The 24,656-nt window shown below is 38.9% G+C and overlaps 1 protein-coding gene across 7 annotated transcripts in view; it reads left to right on the plus strand.

Moving 5' to 3' along the window:
* Positions 1 to 24,656, plus strand: part of PARD3B (par-3 family cell polarity regulator beta) — a 980,939-nt gene that overhangs the window by 524,294 nt on the left and 431,989 nt on the right. For all 7 annotated transcript variants that reach the window (XM_044381230.3, XM_026492130.4, XM_057304240.1 and 4 more), the window contains 5 exons: positions 3,738 to 3,824; positions 9,983 to 10,108; positions 12,238 to 12,596; positions 15,206 to 15,345; positions 16,484 to 16,612. In XM_044381230.3, the coding sequence (XP_044237165.2) occupies positions 3,738 to 3,824; positions 9,983 to 10,108; positions 12,238 to 12,596; positions 15,206 to 15,345; positions 16,484 to 16,612 (841 nt within the window). The remainder of the gene's footprint in view (positions 1 to 3,737; positions 3,825 to 9,982; positions 10,109 to 12,237; positions 12,597 to 15,205; positions 15,346 to 16,483; positions 16,613 to 24,656) is intronic.

Below are 24,656 nucleotides of genomic sequence, written 5' to 3' on the forward strand. Positions count from 1 at the left end.
GAGAAAAAAATGGAAAGTCTGAGATAATTTCCTTTCAATCCATAAACTCTTTCCCTCAAAAAGTTCTAATAATCATCCTAATAGCTGATAGTTATCGAACCTCTTGTATACACCAGATACTGTGTGTATGACGTACATGTTATGTCCTCTAATTGTTTTTAAACCAACAGTTCTATTAGGAATTTATCTTAATTTCTCCATTGTCCAAATAAGGAAACTAATACTTTTGGTCTTCGTTTAAATGATTTACTCAGATATCTGACTCAAAGCCACCATTAAGATACACTGTCTCTCTAATTTCCTAAGTTAATCATGATTTTCTTCCGAAACAAGAGATGCCTCCCAACCTGCCCTGAGCCCTGTCTGTCCCTTAACCTAAATGAGTAGCCTGTGACCGAGTTTGATAATCTCAATGTTAAAACTGCTGTCCGTTTGCCTCACGTGAGGAATTGGACCTGGAACCCTCTGCCGCTCTTATATTCTGCCCTCAGGCTTCATGTGTTTTTTTCTGAATGGAACCAAATGCAGCCCCTGGCCATGGAGTTTCTATAGAGTCACTGTTCAGGACAGGCTCACTTTTAACCTTTTATTCTGTACCTTCACCCCGAGTTTTGTCCTAAAATCTTAGATACATAGCAGCCGGTCCCGGGAATTATGTGAATCAGCGTTGTCAGTTGAATCTTAGGACATTTAGCTTGATTAATGCTGTTGGACCTAATGTTCTGTGATTGTCCGCTTTGGTTTTCGTTGTATGAAAGTCAGCTGTTTTGATCTTAGTGAAACTTTCGGCTTTTCTTTGTGTAATTAAAGTATTTTCCCTTTACCCCGCATTTCATTTTTTGTCTGTTTTTCACAAGTAGCTGCGGATCCCCTTTTCTTTCCACTGTTAGAATATCCTCTCCACCTCATTCTCTAAATTTTCCATTCTCAGTCTGCCTCCAAAACATAAATTAATGTGTACATATCCTGCTCACTGGTCCCTGAACCCTACTCTGCACTTGGACTAAACAAATGGCATTAATAGTGTATTTCCACATCTTAGTAAAATCTCACTTTATGAGATAAGTATTCAAATAATTGTGTCCAGCCCTACTTGCTGTGTTTATCTTTCACGAAGGGTATATATACAGAGATTTCTACAGAATTCCATCAGGTATGTGGAATGCAAATGTTCCCCCTCCTTTGAAATTAAGTAAAAATACACAGTCTATGAGGCTTCCTTTTTCAAAAGCTTTTCTTTCCATCTCATAATAATGGATAAAATTTTAAAAAGAGCATGGTAAAACATAGCCTGTATAAAATTTGTAATATTTGTCTATATTAAATAGATTTAATTCTCTATAACTGCTTATGTATTACAGTCTACAAAATCAAAATCTTTTATGCTTTTTTTCTGGGATAATATTTTTATGATAGTAATTTAGCATCCATCACCTGCCTTTCTAGCCAAAGAATATGTATAAAGATAGCAGAAGAGTTTATTCTGAGGTCTCAAAAAAGAGAATCTTATAAAGTATAAACAAACCTTTAAACTCCATCCCCAAAAATGGTTGTAGTGATTTGAAACAAGATAGATTGCTGTAACAAATTATAAGATGTACTTTATTAAGTGAGTGTAAAAATAAGAGATTGGTAGTTCTTAAAGAGTATGTATCAGTATAATCCATAGAATTTATTATGTTTTACAAGAAAGGTTTTGAGTTGGGTAAAGAAACATTTGCAAAAGAGACCCAGAAAAATTCCATAAAGCCATCCCAAAAATTCTTAAGCTGAAATCTTGAACTCTGTACTAAAAGTATAATACATATGAGTGTTATCTATCAGCATGTGGATATTTAATACACTTATTAGGAAAGTTTTGTGTTATGCTGTAAGTGTAAAACTATAAAAATACATTATAAAGGTAGAGATAATAAAGTTTTAATGATTAAACAAGATTTTCATCTTTGTTTTTAGAAGTCTTTAAAACAGTACTGTAACTAGAATGTTAATGCTTTGGGTTTAGTCTTTCTCAAATACCTACGAATGCACTATAAATCTGTTATTATATGAAAATTATTACTTTTTATACACAACTTTCCCTGCCCATCAGGCAGTTTATATTAAAGTTGTATAATGCATACCTATATGTAGTATTTCATATATATATATATGAATATTATATGAATATATATTCACATATATACATATATTATATGAATATATATTCACATATACATATATGAATATATATGAATATTATATGAATATATATTCATATAATATTTGTATTCTCACACAGAAAGTATCAAGAAGAATCTATTTTATCCCATGATATTATCATTCTAAGATTTGTTTTATTTCTGACTTTTACCCCAGGCCTCTGATATAACCTGCTTGACTGAACAAGTTTTAAATATATCAGCAATATCTGAGCAAAACTCATTTGAAATTTATTATCAGGTTTGAAATTCCATCATAGTCCACAAACATTAGAAACTGCCATGCTCTTTTTTACAGTTCTTAATGACAATAAGTTTGCAATGAAAACACATTAAAAATCAGCCTCGTCCACGGATGAGAATATATTTAATGTATTTATTTTAGATTTCTGATAATTCAGAGAGTACTACATGCAGAGTGAATTCATCAGGCATTTTGCCTTCTTATGCTGTTCTCAACTTTCTAGTAAGGAGCCGAAATTTCACCGTTTTCAATTTGGAACAGAAAAGCATTTGTAGCAGCTGTAGCTCTTAATTTGACATCCAGTTTCAGGTCATTTTCATGTAAATAGGAAACAATAGAGACCTGCTTACAATTTCCATAACAGGGATGCTTGCTTCAACTTTATCATTTTTCCTCTGGCAATTTTATTTTCTCTCTGTGGGATTAAAGGAGCCAATAATTGTTCACGGTTATTATTTTTCATCTTTATAAAAACTTGTTAGTTCCACTCTTTATTACTCAAAGTTTCCCAATATCTTATATATTTCAGTCATACACACTATCCATTAATGTTTCTAGCTCATCCTTTCCTTAATCTGGAGTAGGTTAGGCAGGTCAGGCTTTCTATTTCTTTCTGTAATACATTTTCTCCAGGCTTTACAACTTCTTTTTCTACCTCTAAAAAAAATAGGAGGTGAAAATTTAGAATTGTTCCATTGAATACATCTGATGCCTTATTGAAAGGCAAGTCTATGTTCTGATTTCTAATGCTCCGAACATGCCCATATGTGTTACCGACTGTGGCTTCACTGTTGTAAAATGTAATTCTGTGCTTTTTCTAATAAATACGTATTTTATTTCAATTTTCCTGTCCTGCAATGGAAGCCTACTTTATGCTTAAGCATAGATAAGCTTAGTTCCATGTATTTTATCATCTGCACAGTAATTGTCAAGTGTGTCTCAATGGGGAGAAATTTCATTTTTGTGTATATCCTTTTAAATATGTTGATTTATGCAGATTAAGTTTAGTAGGAAGTTATTTTTGTGGGTCATTATTTCCATTTGTTTCCCTTCTAGGGAAAAAAAAAAAAGAAATCAGTCTTTTAAACATTTTATTTCCTGGATCTTATGAACATACCAGCAAATCATGTACTCATTTGATTTCATCTCTGCCGTTGAATTTACAGTAGTTGATATAATCTTAAGGTTTTTTGTTTTGTTTTGTTTTGCTTTTTAACGTGCTGCTTTCTCTGTCTCTCTTTTTTTTTTTTTAAGTAGAGACTTACCTGTGCTCTTACTTTTTTCTGCCACAGTGATATGACAAGAACAGTGGAGATTTCTGGGGAAGGAGGCCCCTTGGGAATACATGTAGTACCCTTCTTTTCATCTCTGAGTGGAAGGTAAGATGTTTTTTTATATCAGAAGCTCATGCTAATGAAAAACTTGACTTCAGCTCATTTTCCCAAACATGTTTCAGAAGAGGATTCAATGTGTATCTCTGTTATTCAGACAGACACCTCAATATATACTTCTTTCTGTTGGCCACTTGAGTGTTAGAAACAAAGTCATTGACTTCTAAGATACAGTGGAAAAGCAAAAGTATCGATCACAATTTCTGCATTTACAGTTACTTATGAAGTATTTTCTTATTTAAAAAAAGATTTATTCATTTATTTGAGAAAGAGAACAAGCGGGGTGGCGGGGAGGAGGAGAAAGAGGACACAGACCCCCATTGAGTGGGAACCAAGACCTGGGGCTCAATCTCATGACCCTGAGATCATGATCTGAGCCAAAATCAAGAGTTGGATACTTAACTGACTGAGCCACCCAGGCACCCCTGAAATATTTCTTAAAGTGTTCTTGTCAGTGACATGTCGTAAACAGAATTCTTGAGAAGGATTTTAACATACTGTTAGACAAATACTACAACTGAATTTTTTAATGTTCCACAATACACTTCAAAAAGTGAATATGGTAATCCCAATGGATATTTCCTGATTCTGCTCAGGTGTATGAGACTTAGGATAATAAATATTCTGGCACTATAAGTAGCTGTATCAGAAGCTATATGTTTTCATGATTTTAACTATAATAGTAAAATAAAATGCCATTGTGCTTTTTTTCTGAAATAAAGCGTAATCAATTAAAAACAGTGTACCACCTCCTTTTGAAATTTTGAAGACATTTTATTGCTAAATCCACAGTGGCAAATGGTAATTTAGATGTCAACATTTCTTTTTCTTTTTTTTTTTTTTAAAGATTTTATTTATTTATTCGACAGAGATAGAGACAGCCAGCGAGAGAGGGAACACAAGCAGGGGGAGTGGGAGAGGAAGAAGCAGGCTCATAGTGGAGGAGCCTGATGTGGGGCTCGAATCCCATAACGCTGGGATCACGCCCTGAGCCGAAGGCAGACACTTAACCGCTGTGCCACCCAGGCGCCCCTAGATGTCAACATTTCTTGAAATTCATGTTCACCTAACTGGATATAAAACTTGTTTTACTGTTGGAAATTAAAGTGTGTGCCTGAGAGTTAATATTAGTCCTATTATAACAACTTTACAAAACTAGTATTGGATATTGTGTCACTATTCAATAAGATGATTACCCTTAGCACTAGATTGATACTGACAAGGACTATCTTAAAGGAAAGGGCTTTTCTTAAAATCAGTTTCTCACTCATGATATGATTTTAATTAATTTGCTAAATTAATTTTTCTTATATTAAACACATCACTGAAAATTGCAGGCAGAATGCCTTATTTTAGCTTAAAAGAGCAAAGTCCAGAAAAGTCCACTGTTTTTGTTTTTGTTTTTTTTTCCCAAGGTCATACAAAATCCAGAGCCAATCCCCCTTACTCCATTGCTCTTTCTAGAGCAAAAATTTCCCAAAGGTTATATAGTATTAATTTACTGGTTCAGAATATTTATTCAGTTCAGTCTGCCGCAGAGCGGGAAGAGCAGATTTAGTCATGATATTTTGGTTGGCATCATTTTCAGCAGGTAGCCATCTGCTACCTGTAATTGCAAAGTCATCACCTCTTTTTGCAAATAACATCTGATGCCAAGCTCTTGCTGGAATGAATGTTCTCTAAAAAGAAATGAACCGAAAAGCCAGTGGCTCTTATTGTTTCATTTCCTGTATGTGTTAATAAGCGTGTTTATAAATGTTATGGGTTATGGCACAGGACAAGTGAGGTTGTTTTTGATGGACAGGAAGAGTATTTACCCAGTTGTCATGAGAAATTCTAATGGCTTTTGGCAGAAGTGTCCTGATAGAGCTTTGTGAAATACCAGAGCAGTTAAATTACCGGGCCCTTTAGTTTAATGAAGCCGAATAGAACACAAGATCATCCCAATTTCCAAAACACGAGGAAGTGTACAATGTGACAGTCGCCATACTTCATTTTCAATAGTTCGGAAAACAGGTTGACCCTGTAGACCAGAAATCACCTTCTCTTACATCAAATGAGAGAAACACACTAAGATGTATTGATTTCTTCTCTTTTCCTTCCTGGTTCTGATTTCTAGCAGAAGCCTTGAAGAATAGAAAAAATGTTAGACTTGGATTCAGAACAATTGGATTTGAATCTCAGTGTTCTCTTTTATAACTTTGAGCAAGTCCCCTAAACTTGCCTCTTGTGAATACCTACCTCACATCAAGGTTGTGGGGATTAAATGACATAAAAAATGTGAAAACTCCTTGTAAAGCACACAACATATGAATGTGTAAATTATCAGTATTATTAATATTATGGCTAAACCAAAAAAAAGCCTGGTTCAGAAATGAACTTTTATAAGTTCATGGTCAACTGTTTAGTAACTTGATGAAATAGTTGTATAATTTTTTTTTTGCTATCCATTAGTATTATAGAAAGGAAATTTAATTAAAAAACATAAAAATAATATGGAAGTGGAGACATGAGCCAATAAAAGTTTAGAAGTAATGAGTACAGGCTGAAACAGCACACTTAACTCAACCCATGTGTTTAGATGCAACTGAGTATCGAGCATGTCAGACAAGTGTCTGACTTCATAACGCCATATGGTTTCAGTGTGTGAGCATGGGGGCTTGGGGCGGGGGGTGAGTTAAGGTCATAGTGGTATACTTAGTTCTTAATTTCCTTCCGTTTATTGTTTGTGTCATTATTTTAAATTAGAATTTACATTTAATTCTTTACTAAGGCTACTGTAATTGACTTTGCCTCCAATTTCTTTATATGTGTGTGTGTGTGTGTGTATATATATATATATATATATATACACATTTTTTTTTCCTTTTAGAAAAATACTGCCACACCTGTTGTTGACTAGGAAATGTAATCTCAGTTAGAACACCCTGAGTACAATATAGTGGCTGCTGTACGAGATAAGGCCTCAGTGGATTCATTAGGTACGACAGCATAAGGTGTCAAATGCCACTTGTATGGAGGCCCCTTGGCTTGTACAGTAAGAAACAAAACAAATACACAAAAACCTGAGTTCCTGCAAGTAAAAAGCAATTTTATTTCATTGACTTAAAAAAAAATTAAGGTACTTTTATTTTAGAATTAAAAAAAAATGAAATCTAATTGTTTTTCAATGAAGATAGCATAATGCACCTTAGTTTCCTAGTAAAGACAGCTAAATATGACAGAGAAGAAGGAAGGGATGGATGAGGCATGACACATGCTGTAAGGAGAGATGTTTAGATAAAAATGCGAAGCTGGGAGAATGGCCAAGGCCTGGGATACAGTGGGAGGAGCAGAAGGGGGCAAGGAGTGGGTGGGTTAGTGTCTACATGATTATAAGAAGAAAAAGAAGCAGTCGTCACTCCTCTTATTCTATGGGGCAGTGGGTTTCAGCCACCTTTATCACTGCTCATTAATGCAAATTAACTGGTTCCTCTGAGCCTATAACTCCTCAACAGCATTAATCTTCAAGTCCTGAGAGCCTTGGTCCCAGAGGAGACCACGACCACAGCCCACCAGTCTGGGGGCAGAGAGGATAATGAGAGATTCTTTTCTGAGCCTTCTCATACTGGTCTGGATGAAATCAAACTGGAGAGAATCCATCCCTTCAATGGAATAGAGAAGGCAGGAGCGGTTTGTTGCCAGGGACCAAACTAATAAAATCAGTCAGTTTTACATTTTACCAAAATTACCTCTGACACATGGGTTTTGCAGTTGAGCTTATTCTGTCAATAAATTTTTCATGGAAAGTTAGGTTATTTAGATCAGTGAGGTTCACATAGCATACTCCAGCTGTAATATGCCAGCTAAATTGCAACCCAGTGGCCTGAAAGAATTAATTCATCTCCCAAAATGTGAAATTAAATCCTAGGGAGTAACATTACATGACTGATGATGTACTGAATTAAATTAAAGGAAGACTTGAATGCTTGTTAAAAAAATATCGCTTACATCAACTAGTTTATAACCACATGTGAGCCTCCTAATGGGTCGTGTTATTGTGAATCCACCATAACAAAAAAATCCAAAATGCGAACTATTAGAGAGTTGTTTAATTTAGGAAGGAAACACTATTTTGTTCTATTTCTTCTTTTTCCTCCTCTTCTTCTTTTGCATGTCAAATAGCTCGATATTCAATATTACGTTACGAGATTAAGGTAGGATTGGTATCTCAAAAATATTAATTTGAATCTCAGATCCTTTATCAAAGAGTAACTTTGGCCCCTTTTCTCTTCCACACAGAATATGATCAATGTACTAACCTCTTAGAGGAAAGGCAGGGCAACACTGCCCCACACACCCGTGCCTCTGACCCTGGGCCTTCCCTACCATCGGTGGCGTGACTCAGTCTCTCCTGCATCAGTACACTGTATTCGTTGGAGTAGAGACCTGGAGACCGCCGCATGTGCCCCTCCTCTTGCCATCTTCAGATGGCGGGAGCTCATTCAGTGAACGGGGGCCCTGGAGGCAGAGGCCCTACTGTGCGGCAGCTCCAAACAGGGAGACGGTTTTCTCCTCCACTTTCATTAGAGACTGCCCTCTCTCCGTGGCTGACCCTGTGATTCACCTATAAAATGTCCTCGTATTTTATTCCGATGGGAGATTTAATACAAAGGGACTGTGGGATAACGTAGGAGGCCCGCATGCAAAAAAGAATGACAAAACAAAAACAAGAGGATGAGGGACAAGAGGTGGCTGTTTCTCCCACGCCCAGCAGGTTCCTCTTGGAGGACATCTCTGTCTTATTCCGGGGACACAGCCAGGACCCTGACATGCCACAAGAGGAAGGGATATCTCTCATATGAGAAATAGCTAGAATATATACAGGTTCGATTTCTTCAAGTTTTTGGTGTAGGTCCTACTAAAATGCAGCAGGGTCACGCGCACGCACCACGCGTTTCATTATTGCTGTAGTCTTGCTCCTGCCTTTTTTCTCAGCCCCTCCCCTCCTGACTCTCAGCGGCAGCCGCAAAGCACCGGGAGCCCCCGCTCTCCTCTCTGACTGCTGACTCTTACCGGTTGAAATTGCAGGCAAGTCTTCCCAGTGCGCTGCCCCCATCATGTCACTGTCTTGCTCCGAAGCAGTGAGCGGTGGCTGTGCTGCTCTAGTCTGATTAGATCAAGTCCGGCACCTGTTCAAGACCCCTCTGTGTGGCTCTGGCCTCCCAGCCAGTGTGAGCTCCCCACAAAAACACACAGAGTTCAGCCTGCCCCCGTGTGTATTCTCTCTCTCCTCCTATCCAGATCCTACTCATTCTTCGGCTCCAGTTTACATCCCACTTCTCCCCAGACCTCCCATTCCTCCATCCTGAGCACTGGAAATGCCCCACGTGTACCTGATGCAGGGGCACCAACAAACAGGACTGAACTGCCTTTTATTTATTTATTTATTTATTTATTTATTTATTTATTTAAGATTTTATTTATTTATTTGACAGAAAGAGAGACAGCGAGAGAGGGAACACAAGCAGGGGGAGTGGAAGAGGGAGAAGCGGGCTTCGCACTGAGCAGGGAGCCTGATGCAGGGCTCGATCCTATGACCCAAGGATCATGACCTGAGCTGAAGGCAGATGCTTTAACGACTGAGCCACCCAGGCGCCCCTAAACTGCCTTTTAAACTGAGCAATGTGACCTGTGCTGTATTTGCTTCTTAAAATGCAAATTACTGGAACAGGTAGTAAGACTGCAAAACACTCCAGTGAACTTCTAATCCTCTTCCATTGTTAAGCTTCAGGTTGTCTGAGCACTCACTCACACCTGTTACAATCAGCCTGACGCCCTTTTCCAATCCAGAAGCCTCTGCGTCCTCAACTCCACTGAGCTGTGGCGGCCTTTTCTAAGAATACCGCAGGCATGGCAAAGGAGGCCTGGCTTAGCGTGCTCTGGGTCGGTGTTGGTGTGTGTCTGTCTTGAGGGCCTTTTTCTCTTTCAGTGGATTTTTTTTTTTTTTTTTTTTTACTAAGGATTTAAACAACAAACAGTTGCCTGAATATAAAGCATAATTTCTTTTGTAAATAGAAACCAGTACTTATTGCTGAATAGTTGTGAGTGGAGAAAAAATTAGCATGTTATTATTAATTCTGTTTCAACCTGAATTTTGCATTTAGGATTCTAGGACTCTTCATCCGCGGCATTGAAGAAAATAGCAGGTCCAAGCGGGAGGGACTATTTCATGAAAATGAATGTATTGTGAAAATCAACAACGTGGACCTTGTAGACAAAACCTTTGCTCAGTAAGCATTTGTTTTTCATTGTTTTATTTACTGTATTGATTCCTGGCATACTTATAATCATTACTGAGCTCTTGACGATCAAAACTGTTGGTAGAATTTCTGGTCGGTCCCCTTTGAATGACCCCAAGACATCCATTTCCAAAGGCAAGTCCTGTGTTAGCATCTGCAAAGGTGGCCTGCACATGTCCCTGTGGCCCCGAGAATAGGAAGCTGGAGAACACAGCAGGCCCTCCCGCCTCGTTGTGTCATCCGTAGAGGGCTTGCTTTGCTTGGGCTATGGGTCAGTTAGACTGGTATTTAACGACTCTTTTCACAGACTGTTAGTTCAGCTTATTAATTAACTAGCTTTGTGTCAGCAGCCTTCCTTAAACTAAATGTCTGTGAGAGATGCCTGTGAGGACTCACTGAGTAATAGAAACAAATGAAAAAAAAGTTAAAATATTCTCCCTCAAGTAATCATTTTTCTGCATGTGCAGATGTTATGGGAATAGGTTCTTATAGCTAAGAATTAGAGTATGCAGCAGTCTGGTGCATATTTTTTTAATGTATGTTGGCATTGCAGTGGGGCTCTGGAACAAGGGAATAAATACTAAGTAATACTCCTTAGTGATGACCACCAGCTACTCTCGTTTCTGACCAAACTCAACATATATATTCTCTGTAACCATTCTCTGTTGATATTTGTGTCTTTGGTTGTGGGCGGGGGGGGGGGGAGGGGGAATGGTTGTGGGTGAGAAGGGCTGTGGGCACTGGCTGCTTAAGTGTGGAAAGAAATGAAAACTGAGAAGTCCATTTCTTCAAATAACAATACCACTGTACTTTTTACAAGGACTTGCTAGGTATGCAAGATGGAAACTGAGGCTCATAAAAATTCAGGACGAAGGCAGTGTGGAGTAGAAACTGACTCCCAATCAGGGAACTGGTCAGGGGAGTTGGGCTGCCTCTGTGCGATCTTCTCCCCTCCTCCCCTCCCAACATGGAGAGTAAGCACTTCATTCAGTAAGGTTAGGAGTGGGGGGCAGGGTGTGTCAGATAGTAGCTGGAATTAGGATTCATTATTTGATGTGGCTGCTACTGACGGACCTGAAATAAAGACACCTTAAACAAGCTTAATATTCCCCCCCCCAAGGACAAATAAGTGTGGAGGCGGCAATCCAGAGCTGGTGTGGCAGTTCCACAAGAATCAGCAAATGGGACGTCTTCCCTCTCTCTGCTTTGCATCCTTACTAAGTGGCTACTCTCTCTAAGCTGTGTCACGGTCACCAGATAGCTGCTGGGGTTCTGAGTTTGGAGAAATGGGAGAAGAAAGAACTTTCTGGCTCCCAACTTTCTTGTAACCCTTCTATGTAAATCTCATTGGCAAGAAAGGCTGGGAAAGGTAGTTGTTTTACATAGTCCTGAGGTGTAAGGACGAAGGAGAGAAATGGTAGTAGGAAATCTGAGGAAAAACACCAAGTGCTAAGACAAAAAAAAGTAAAAAATACAGGTACTCTAAAATAGAATAACAGGGTACCTATTGGATTGTTAATTCACTATGACTTTGGGCATAGCCGATACACCAAATATCTTCACAAGGAAGTGTTTGTGTCAGAATTGAAATTCTGGAACACAACCCATTTTAGAGAGGACCTGTACTTTAGAACAGAGTCCTAAAAGGGAACTAACTGATATTCTGATCAATACTACAAAAGTATTTTTTCCGTCTAAAATTAAAGTTTGCTTTCATACTTACTTTAGCAATGGCTTCTGGATGGATTTTCAGATATACTTTAAAAAACTGTGGGTCATTGGATGAGTTATCTAATCACTCTGAGCCTCAGTTTCCTTGTTTTGCAAAGTAAGGGTGAATTGTGCTTACTAAAGACAAAATGAGAGGATTGAGGAAGTTGTTTAAAAGATTCAACTGGAGAATTGCGCACGTTACTAATGCATGTGTAACCCAGTGTCAGGGTGCCTGGTGGGCAAGTCTCAAGTGGTGATTAGATTTTAGTTTGCAGTCATCCTGGTGGTAACAGGGACAGTTTCTCCGATGCTTATGCCGCTGTGTGCTCCCGTTGCCACGATGCGGGGTGCTTTGGGTGGCATGCTAGAACGTGGTATTGTTACATATTCACTAACTCTCTTTGAAGGGCTCAAGATGTCTTCCGCCAGGCGATGAAATCTCCCAGCGTGCTCCTCCATGTGCTTCCACCTCAAAACCGTGAACAGTATGAAAAATCAGTCATTGGACCACTGAACATTTTTGGTAACAATGATGGTCCTTTGAGAACAAAGCTGCCGCCTCCTGTCCATGGGATATCAGGAATAAAAACTATAAATCTCACAGGAACAGGTAGTCCTGAAGAGGATGCTTTGACCTCTCTGCAGCAAAGCAAGAGCCCCCGGATACCGAGACTGGGTAGAAAGCCATCCTCTCCCTCACTCTCCCCTCTCATGGGGTTTGGCAGCAAGAAGAATGCAAAGAAAATTAAGATTGACCTAAAGAAAGGTAATTATTAAATTATGCTTAATAGCATTCTATTATTGTAACATGTAAAATTGGTTAAGAGAAATGCATTAAGGCTAATTTTGTTAATTCTCCCTTCATTTAATTGTATCAAAGAATAGATTTAAGCAGGTAACTTAAATCTCTTGAAATTTTGCTACTTTCTTATTCTTTTCTGCTGGAGAGTATAGATTATTTGAAACAAAAAAAAATGATAAAGACATGTTGGGAAATGGAAAGAGCTGTTGCAAACTTGAGGGAAACACAGTAGTTAAGAAGCACAGAGATGCAGTTGAACCCTATTTTGAGCAAGATTAGTGATTTTTGTAGCACCCCGTAGGTCAGGTCTAAAAAGGGCATATATGTTTCTGGTTCTCTAAGCCAGTTTTATACCAGCAAAACATTTAGTCCTCAAAAAGCAAACATGTGATAATTATAATTGATAATTATTATATATAATTATATAATTGAAATTTCACTAATTCAACATTGCAAACAACTTTTCAAAACATACTTAATTTCAAAAGCATGCATAACCTTGTCTTCATCTTTCCCAATTTTCTGTGCATTTCAAACCCAGATCAATGAGACTAGGACATGTGCATACATGCATATTTATGCAATGTTATATACATAAGGCTTCGTGTACTTCAGTGCTTTTATTTATTTCTAACCTCCTGATAATCCCTTCCCCCACTGCACCCTTCTGCAATCTGATGTGATTTTCAAGACTTAATTTAAAAGAAACTGAGAGCTCAAATTTTTGTCTGAATTAATACAGAATTTAATGATCACAAGGTAGTTTTAAAATATTTATTAACATATATAAAAAAACAATAACATGCACCTTTAATTAGGGCAAAGTGGTTATTCTGAAAGATCCTTTCGTCAGAATTTTGTGCCCCTTAAGAATTCTGTCCTGAGAAGAAACTGTATTGACCAGGAGGCACAAATTCACCTGTGTGCTTAGCAATTAGCCTTTTTTTTTTTTTAAGATTGATTGACTGACTGATTGATTGAAGAGAGAGAGTAAGTGAGCATGTGCAGGTTCATGCATGAGCAAGGAGAGGGGAAGAGGAAGAGGGAGAGAGAGAATCTACAAGCAGACTCCCCACTGAGCGTGGAGCCTGACCCAAGGGCTCAATCCCAGGTCCCTGAGATCATGACCCAAGCTGAAGCCAAGAGCTGGCCACTTAACCAACTGAGCCACCCAGGTGCCCCTAGGCTTTTTATATAAATGTATCAGTTACATTTTTGTACAAATTATCCAGCTATGTATTAGACATGGGTTTGAGTGCTTTGAGGATAGATAAATCAGACGCAGAAGGTAACCTTAAGAATGCATCAGAAAGCCTTGAATGAAAAAATAAAGAATATGCCATCACAGCTATACTTTGGGAAGATTAATCTGACAGCAAAAAGGTACACCAGAAAAGAGATCAAACAACAAAGGATCAGTAAAGGATACATTGAATCTATCTAAATATAATATGTGTGTATGCCTTGCCTGCTGACTGGATAAAGGAGGGCAGAGAACAAGGAATTGCAGATGGCTTGTTAGTGGAGATACCATTACTAAAAATGAGAATTTTTAGTAGATGAGTATATGTGAAATGACCAGGATCTGAATTGGAGAAGGAAATTCATAGTGACGTTTGAAAATGCTGGTGAAAGTGTGTGCATGGTCCTATTGAGGGAACAGACACCATAGAGAGATTAGGGCCAAAGAGATTTCGGTGTCATCCACAGGGAGATGGCAGTTGGAGCCAGGAGCTGGCCAAGGCAGAGACTCTAGAGAACAAATTGTTCCATGGCAGATCCTTGGGGAATATCTTTGTTCATCTGGGAGAACAGTGGGTAGGAGACAGTGGTAGATGTGATGTGATCAGAGAGGTAGGAAAATAAGCAGAAAATAGAGACATGAAAACCAAAGAGGGGGCCATTAATTTCAAGAGGGCCATTAATTTCAAGAGAACAATTGGTGAGAAGTGTCAAAGCTAGAGAAAGGGACAGATCAGAAGAGGAAAAATTAGTGGACGTGATCATGGGTAGGTCATTGGTGGTGGAAGACTGAAGAAGTAAGATTGAAGTAAGGATTCTTTAGGGCAGAGATATTTGAGCATACCTTCAGATAAAGTGAAAACCACGTACTCAGAGAGAGAGAGAGATTGAGATGCAAGAGAATGGGACAGCAAGGGTGAGGGCGGGAGCAGGGGCGTGCAGCACGGGAGGAATCGAGGCCCAGGTGAGGGGAGCTGCAGGGTGGCTAGCTGAGTGAGCGCCTGACAAAACTCATGTCAGATGGCCTTTGGCTGCTCACGGTTTACCGAGAAATCAATCTCCTGAGTTTATGGGTAACATGTGGCATTTCTTCTGGGGCCTCAGTAGACGAAAGTGTTACACATCTGCATTGGGCCCTAAATTCACTTTGAAACCATCATGGCCTGTCAGGAACTATAATCTGTATTTGCAACCAGAACAACTGAAGTGAATTTAAAATATTTGCTGGAATGTAAATATTTTACTTATTCTACATTAGTCTAAATTAAGTAGATTTTACTGGAAGGTTTCTGCTTAAGGTGACCATGCATTTTCCTGGTCTCACACACTAGGCCCTGAAGGACTGGGTTTCACTGTGGTTACCAGAGACTCTTCCATACATGGGCCTGGTCCCATTTTTGTAAAAAACATTTTACCAAAGGGAGCAGCAATAAAAGATGGCCGCCTACAATCAGGGGACAGAATTTTGGAGGTAAGAATTGGAATTAATATCTTCAATAAAATATCCTTGGTGTTAAAATAAATATGTTAATATTTATATTTTGAATGTAATGTATTGAAAATTATCACTTATAGACAAGATAAGGACTTTAATTATATTAAAAAAAAAAAAACGTTAGTTAATAGGAAGCATCTTCTTAGTCCCCCTTAGGTCAGTGATAGAAGGACAAGTAACACTGCAAACTTTTCCCTGTTTTCTCTTACTTCTGCCTCTTAGGGTCCCTGGGAAATTTGGATCAAATCTGGGAATTCATCATAATTGCAGTTAGGGCTAAGAATTTCAAAGTGATAGCCAAACTCTGGTAACAGTTTCTTTAAACTTCTCCTAGGGATGGGCCAGCCTGTCTCAGGGTGATCTATCCCTATAAAGAAGTGTTCGGAACTACCCAAAGCGAGAGGCTTTTTCCCCCATGCATTTTTGTTCGGTAGCATTGTCTTCTTAGCTAAATACATAGTCTCAACTTACCTTTCAAGAAATCGTCCTTGTTGAAACTGGCTGGTTCTATTAACTTTCTCATGGCATGGAGGCAACACTATAGATTTTTTTATAGTTCTGGATTATGAAAGAAGATGTATCAAATGACTACTATAGCTCCAGATTACAATGTCTGATAATCTGTGATGACTGGGCGACTATCTGAACATGATGAACACTGTTTCATTATAACAGAAGACTTTTGCTGCCAAAGTAATTTGCCATGTAATCATGGTCCTTTTATTTTATTTTATTTTATTTTATTTTATTTTATTTTTTATTTTTTGGTATTAGGCAGAAAATGGTGCCAGTTTAGCATCTGAAATCCACCTCTTTCCTAGTTGAGGAATTATTCTCTGCTGTCAGTTTGATGCCCCCTTGTAAAAATGTGCTGTCTTAGGAGAAGCTGCTCATACGAATTCCTGACTATCTTAAATGATCTAGTACCATAAAAATGATGGCCAGTGTAATACTGGTCCTTTGAACACTGTTGGTTTGGGTCCATGTGTTCAGTTTTCATCTTTTCAGAGCTATATTCATTGTAGGGGCCCATTTGCTACTTACTTTCAGAAACTGTCTAGCATAGAAGGAGATGGAGAGTGTTGTAATCTGTCCATATGATGGCACCCGTTAGGTGAATGGCAGAGATGTCACTGGGCGAACTCAGGAAGAGCTTGTGGCCATGCTGAGGAGCACCAAGCAAGGAGAGACAGCATCGCTGGTCATCGCCCGTCAAGAAGGAACTTTTCTTCCCCGAGAGCTGGTAATGTTCAGGTCATAGTCTCACTGAATCTTCAATGCAGAGTTTAACATACCCAGTGAATTCATAGTAGCTGAGAGATGAGTTCTAAGTCACAGGTTTCATTTGTAACAAGAATTGAATCACACTAAGAGTTTTTTTTTGGTCCCATTTGGGGGTGTCATGGCTTTATGATATTAATGCAGTGAGTTGGACATGTGCTAACAGTGCTTCCAGGATACAAATTCAAACACCCTTTTAAGGAAGCAATTTAACAATATTCAACTAAATAAAATATACTTTGAGTGTTGTGCTGTATGTTAGCTTTATGCAAAACACAGTCCGCAAAAATGGTTGTGCACCACCTTAATGCAGTTTGCAGTCTAAAAGGAAATAAAATAGGACCAAGTCTTCAAAGTGGTGATGAAGGTGATGAAAAAGAACTGCAGGATGCTATAGGCACATGTCACAAGGGAATTTAACCTAATCATGAGGGCCAGGAAAGGTATCCTGAGGAAGAGAGTTTCAAAAGTCTTGTTAAAATGTATGTTCTTTGACCTACTAACTATACTCCTAGTAATCTGTCCTAAACTGATCATCATAGATGTGGAAAAAATTCATGTACATTGATTTTTTTTCTCAAGTCCTATTTATTGTAGTGATCTATTGGGCGCTGTACAATCATAAGGTATTGGTTAGATAAATAACTAGATAGCTCTCCAATGAAAGATAATAGTTACTTAAAATGGTCTTGGTGATGAACTGATAATAACACGAGAAAACGTTCAGAGTGCCTTAAGAAGAAAGTAGTGTATAAATGATATATGCAGCATGATCAGACTACATTAAAATATCTTTAAAAAACAAAAAACAAAAATCCCCAAAGAACCGGCAAAAGATATACCCAGAATGTTGGGATTAGGAGACATTTTAATTTTCTCATTTTTAAAATAATGAACACCTATTATTTTATTATTGACATGTATTTAAGAAGGCTATAGAAAAATTCAAAGGACTTTTATGGCCAATAACAAAAAGGAGTAGATGTGGTAAAAAAGGATTTTTAATTACCTCTCAGAGTTAGATCATCAGAACCAGTGAGGGTTAGTTAAGAAAACTGTAGTTAGCTTGAAAAAGAGAAAGTTTAGGACACATTTTTATTGCTATCAAATACGTAAGGAGTTTTTGTATGGATTAGAGAAGTAAACTTATTAATACATTTCTTCGGGTAGTTTCTGTCCATTAGCGTACTTATGTATTAATCTGACTAATAACTTACTAAGTACATGTTGTGCACTAAATTGGAGGTTCTGGGGATACAAAAATAATTAAGACTCATTTCCTGCCCTCCTTGCGCTGGTACCAGAACAAATATTTGGAAGTGATAATGTTGCAAGTTACAGTTGTTTCTAACTATTGGAGCTGTCCAAGAAGAAAACAGGCAACTTAGAATATTGGAACAGAGCCAGCCTCACCATCTGTCAGAGGTGCTCTAGAAAAAAAATTCTCCTATTGGTAAGGTGATAAGACTAGATAAATAAATTCTAAGATATCTACTCTAAGCCTAATATTCTGTTATCTATGTTTATATTCACGTTTGAATATACAACCTTCCTGAAAGACCTCTCATTTATTGATGCTCCTTAGTACTGACCAAAGGACCCTCTTCCCACCACATTTCCGGTCCTTCCTTCTTCCCATCATCTTGTCCATTTTTCCCCTTGCCCTATTGAATGTTCTGGGAAGATCTGCAGTAAAACAGGGAAGGAAAGAAAATTGGGTGGTGTGAGCTGTAAAGACTGTACTCCCCGCCTGTTTTCCTCTAGTTGGCTCCTCCATTGCCAGCCATTTGGGAGGGCAGAATCTTGAATTTCCATCTCATTTGCTCACTTAAGCTCCTTACTCTTCCTAAAAAGAAATGCTGCAGAAACTTAAAGTCCAGATTTTTTTCTAAAACACGGATGGATTTTTCTTTCAATCCTTTATTTATCCAAAGGCCTAGGTCTTTCTCTACAAGGGTCACAGTGAGAAGAAACAATTAGAAAGAGGCAGCATGTACATATAACAGGAAGCCTTTCACTTCTTGTCCAACTCTTCGGTTGCTCGAGATAAAACTCTTAGAAAACTTTGGTGGGTCTATGTGCTTGTGTCAGGGATTGGAGAAGAAAGAAAGAAGTTTTGACTGTGTATTCTGTTGAACTATGAGTGAAACCCTGAATAGAAAGAGAAATATTCCATGGGTGCCTGGATGGCTAAGTCAGTTAAGTGTCTGCCTTCACCTCAGGTCATGATTCCAGGGTCCTGGGATGGAGCTGCTGTGTGGGGCTCCCTGCTCATCAGGAAGTTTGTTTTTCCCTCTGCCCCTCCACCCCACTTGTGCATGCTCTCTCTCTCTCTCTCTCTCTTTCTCTCTCTTTCATGTGTTCTCTCTCTCAAATAAATAAAATCTTTAAAAAAAAGAGAGAAAGAAACATTCCAGACAGCAAAAGAGCCTAATAACAGAGCTCCAGCTGAGAACTTGTTCCCTCAGTTTCCCATCTAATAGTTCCTTTTACCCCTTTCTCTGTGTCTTCTAGAATTCTTAACTTCACAGCAAATCATTCTAGAAGCTTTCTCTCTCCCCCAGGTAAGGGGGGGGAAGGATGTGACCTTACCCCGGTTAAAACTCTGAATGCATTCTCAATCACAGATAATTGCAGCTGGAAGTTAATGAATATAAAAATAGCATTTTCAGAGTAAAGGGGCTGAAAGAATCAGTATGTCCAAATCTACTTTGCAGATGAGAAAACAGAGGTTCAGTGTGGTGGAGTAACCTGTTGATGGTCCTGCACTGCTCGGGACCTAGAGGTGTGGGTTTCTTAACACGTCGTGCATCGTCTCTGGAGTTCAACTCTGGAAGCTCCACATTATTCAGTGTTCCAGTGTGATCTCAAGCAGCTCACAAAATCATTCTAAGACTCACTTGCCCCATCTTTATCATAAGATTGTTGTGAAGATTAAAAGAGATCATACATGCAAATCTCTTGGCGTAGTTCCTGGCCAATTTTAAGTCCTCAATATATGCCAGCTGTAATTATTCTAGTACCTTGTCACTTCTGTAGTGTTAAACACAATAAAAGCACAATACTACACTTTAGATCCCTTGTGGGGAAAATAGATCTAATCAGGCTTACCTGGGACTAACCATTATTTTGAACATTGATTTTTTAATTATCATTTAAAAATACATACTGGTGTCCAAAATACTGAATTACAAAATAAAGGAAAAAAAGTTTTTTTGGTTTGAAACTAAATCCATAAGTCAGGCAGCCTGTATTAGTTCACTCTCATGTAATAGAATTTAGTGAAGTTTGATTTCTATCCCAAAAAGTGACATCATAGGCCAAGCCCCCCAGGGAACATATTAAATTAATTGTGCAACTGTGAGATTATGAGTGCAAATAAATTATTTGGTCTCATTGTTTTTAGTTTTATACCAAATTTGGAAGGCATGTGGTTAGTATCTCTTCTCCTAGAATTCTCTGGCAAACAGTCTAGACTCTTTAAAAACATTCGACTTCTAATTATCTAAATATGTGGAATATTCTTTGTAACCACAGCAAAGCAAAGCCTTTGCAGATTATAAGCACCGAAGTAATGTGGACCCAGAATCCTTGTTTTGAAGAAATATGGAATTGTCTTCTTTGTCCAGCCCAAATGCCTTCCTTGAGCACTACGTGGCAAGAACCATACAGGAAGTTTAAAGAGAGGTCATGTTAGGCACGCACGGCACTATTTCACTGTGAATCACTTCATAGTGTGACATGCACAGGACTATTTGAAAGAACAGAATGAAGAACAGTGTGCTATGTGACACATCTCTGTATTTTTCTTTCAAAAAAACCGAAGGTGTTACCACTTTGGTCTCTTCTCCCTTATCATGACTGATGCACACACTTGACTTCCATTGAAAATCTGGCAGGATGAAGGAAGGACAGCACTTCCTGCCTTTGTCTTGTTCTATCTCCTTTGAAGAAAACAAACCGTGTTTATTGTTTTCCTGTTCTAAGAAACCATCCTCTCCCTTCTCTCCAGCCTTGCTGTTTCAGGAGCTGGATCCCCTCTTAACGGCGCTGCTCTGCCTAGTTTCCGACAGTTCAGTCTTCCTTACTTCCTCGCTATCTTAGCTCCTTGTAAAGTCTTAACACTTAGAGCCAAGGGAGCATGTGGTCAGCAGTTATACAGGAAGTCCCAATATAGGATGGTCTCTCTCGGATGTGACCCTCTGTCATTCCTAAGGCCTGAGCACCCATTTCCTGGTTATGTCTCCTGACCTGCCACGGGAGGACTCTGCTGAATTCTTTCCACGTCCTTCCTCCCAAGCAATTGGTTAGTATCACAAATGTAGCAGCGCATTTAGCCAACCTTCATTGCATCTGCGGCCGGCCGGGCTGCACATCAAATGAGAGGAATTCATGTACTAGCATCACAACTATTTAAGCTCTTTCTAGTATCTTTACCAAAGGAACTGTGTTTCAAAGGCAATCTTTCCAGAATCCCAAGCTGGAAGACCCTTTGAAGTCTTCACCCCCTAACTGGGTGAGAGTTTATTAAAGAGGTGTTCACATAAGGAACGTTTTTGCAACAGGGGCTTTGAGGTTAGTGTTGGTAATAGAATCCCAAGGTGAAAGTGTCTGCGTCTGCACTTGAAATGAGTGAGCACTGTGCTCATAATCAGCGCTTTGTTTGCTGTTTTCCGTGACAGACACATGCTACGACTTCTCTCCCATCCCTGGCCCCCCAAATTCTTGGGTTCTTATGCAGACTGTCAGTTTAGGAAAGATCATGAAAAACTAAAGGTTTTCGATTGATGTCATACCTTTTTTTTTTTTTTTTTTGAGAGCTTCAGAGAGAAAGAGCGTGCGCGCAAGCGAGCGAGACTGTGTTGTTTGTCATGTAGGTGTGCACACACACGCACGTGTGTGTATGTCTTCTTTCCTTTACTGGGGAGGAAAAAACATGGTCCCATTCCTTTGTTAACCTCTTTAATGTTTCATGTTCTGACCTGCTGGCTTATCTTTAAATTATCCTGAAAATCACAGCAACCCCTGGCGGGTAAAGCGAGCTGAGAGAATTTCAAATGTATTTATAATTTCTACCTGCCAAGTTCACCTGCTATTAAATGCCGGCCTCTGCAAGTGGGATTAACTATATTTCAAGCAAGCAAGTTGCTGCTGCCTGGCATGACTGAGATCCTAACGTAGCCAGCCATGTTTGCCACGCCGATGTGACCTTCACTTAGGAATACTGCTTTCGCTGAGGGGGGAAAAATGTTCCACATACGCGCTCGTGTGGATGCTCCCTGAGTAGGCGCTGAGCTTAGTGTGGTCCAGGACCACCATATTTACCAATCCCTGACTGCCTTTGCAAATAACATGTGGCTCCCACTCCTTTACTGTTTATCTTCTTAGGAAGTGAAAAATTCATACCTTCAGATGTCAAATTATTTAATATCATAAATCATGCAAGAATTTTCGTTTGAAATCTTAGATGAACCTCATTTAACTGATATATTATTTTATTCCCTTTGGCTATTAGATTCAAATGATTCCATGCTTAATTAACCAAGGTACTTAAGGAAGAATGAATATTATAGCAGCTATTTGTGGATAAGTAGCAGAAATTGAAGGATGATTTCAGAATGATTTGTCTACCTAAACCAAAGTGCAGGAGTTATGTTTTGGAATTTAAATAATTATGCAGAAGTCAAAACGCCGCTGCATTTTATGGATTCTCCAAATAACATAGTTCTTGTGACTTAAGATGGAATCCTCGCTAAAATATAGTCTCCATTTCTGCTTCTCTCTACAGTATTTTTCCCTGCTTAGTGAAATTCCATTCAAGCAGTTGTCATCTGATCCTACGCAAGGTTCTGCAGCATGAACTCTAGAGTTGAATAAGATGTGTTCACGTCCTCAAGGAGCTTCTAGCCTATAAAGAAGAGTAGGAGTTGGTCAAATTATTCAATGAAGTGTTATGGGGCTTCAAAGTTGGGGGACCAAGAAAACCTTGAAGAACATGATAGTGTTTGAGAAAGGTCTCAATTGAGTAGGATTTCAAAATGCAGAGCTACGGGGGGAAGGAAACAGCATCTTCAAATACTCTGAGATTAGAAAATGTAAAATACATCAGGGAGATGGTAGGCGGCCCAACTTGACAGCTTACTGAGCAGGGGTTAACATGAGAAATAGTATTGTTTGAAATAAATTGGAAGAGGTGAAAAGACATTCAGATACCTGCTAAGAGCTTATTGGATTTGACTATAATATAATCGTTAGGAGCCTGGGATCTGGGATCAGTCAGACTCGGGTTGAATCCTGGCTCTACAACCTACAGGCTGAATGGTCTTGATTAAGTTACTTCCCTGAGCCACCCACCCCCCTTCCTCACCCCTAATTCAGGGATCAGAGTATTGTCTACCTAAGAGCCTGTCAGCATTAGAGATGAGTGTAAAGTTCTTAGAATAGGACACATGGAATGTGAATCCCTGCTTTGCATTCCTAACCTCTCTGTGTCTCAGTTTCCTCATTTGTTAAATAAGGATAATAACAGCACCTATCTTGTAGGGTGTTGTGAAAATTAGCTGAGCATAGATGCTAATACACAGTGAGTGTCAAATAATGTTATCTTGTGTTGTTGTTTCCTGTGTCTGATGCACACTGTACGTTCAGTAAATATTTGTTGACTAAATAAATGAAAGCTACACATTATTAAAGCAGATGATATAGAAGGCTGCAAAAGGCATGGCTAAAGGCCTTGTGGCTCCTACTCTATGTCTAATCTGTATCTAATGCATTATCGTTCCTGATACAATTACTTTAAACCAAATAAAAATAATATGCATAGATTTCCTCACATTTCAGAGTGTTAGCAATCTCTGGTTATCGCTACACAAGACAGTGAGGTTAGGGGTAGTACTGAGAGCATGGCAATGAGGAGTGCCTGGGTGGCTCAGTGTGTTGAGTATCCAATTCTTGATTTCGGCTCAGGTCATGATCTCAGGGTTAGGAGATCAAGCCCTGCGTTGGGCTCATACGCTGGGTGTGGAGCCTGTTTCAGATTGTCTCCCTCTCCATCCGTTCCTCCCCTCCCATTAAAAAAAATAGTCTAGAGTATAAATGACAGTTTAGGTAGTTTAAATCATCTGAATACATACGCATAATCTAGTTGTACAGTTTATTTGTAAAGACGTAGACAATAAGTATCATTGCCTAATACTTTAAAATATTATTTCTTAAAAATTTAAAAGTATTTTAAAGTATTTTTTAAATGCTTCAATCTCAGTTGAAGTGCTTCTCAAAGTGTGGCCTCAGATCAACAGAATACCATTACCTTGGAATTTGTCACATGTACAAATTCTCAGGCTTCTTTCAGACCTGAGGAATCAGAAACTCTAGGGTTGGAGCTGAAGATGTATTTTAACAAGCCCTCCAGATAGTTCTGATGCTTACCTCAAGTTTGAGGATCATTGAAATAGTGGTTTTGTTATAAAGAGCCTCAAGGCCTACAGGATAACTTAGTGACTACACCTGACTAATTCCAATAACCAAGTTTTCAACTTTATCTTTCAATTTTGCAAACAATTTTTTTGCCCTAGAAAAATATCCTGTGAAAAATTCAAGGCCAATTGAGTTGCGTCTCTTTGGTCATGTGCCTCTCGTTTTGGCAAAGGGCCAGTGCTGAGCACAATCCAGTTACTCAACTCAATTACACCTGATTCATTTAGGCAAACTCAATTGTACTTGACTTTTTCAGGCCCGACTCGATTGTGCTTTTAAATTCCCACACTCAATTTGATTGTGCTCAAAATTTGTTGTGTGCCACCTTGTAACTTGTAGATTTAAGCACATACCAAAGAGAGGTGCTTCTAGGGCGGTCTAGAAGATTGGGTTATTGGTATCTGTTTGCAGTTACACCTCCGTCCCTTCTCCCTTCCTCTCTGTCTCCAAGATGGCACGCTATAGGGAGAGAGATGCTCCATTGGCCCCTTATATGCACCATATTCTACCTCCCCCGCCCCCCTCCTGCC

Source organism: Ursus arctos, unplaced genomic scaffold (assembly GCF_023065955.2).
Source record: "Ursus arctos isolate Adak ecotype North America unplaced genomic scaffold, UrsArc2.0 scaffold_1, whole genome shotgun sequence".
NCBI classification, from domain to species: Eukaryota; Metazoa; Chordata; class Mammalia; order Carnivora; family Ursidae; genus Ursus; species Ursus arctos.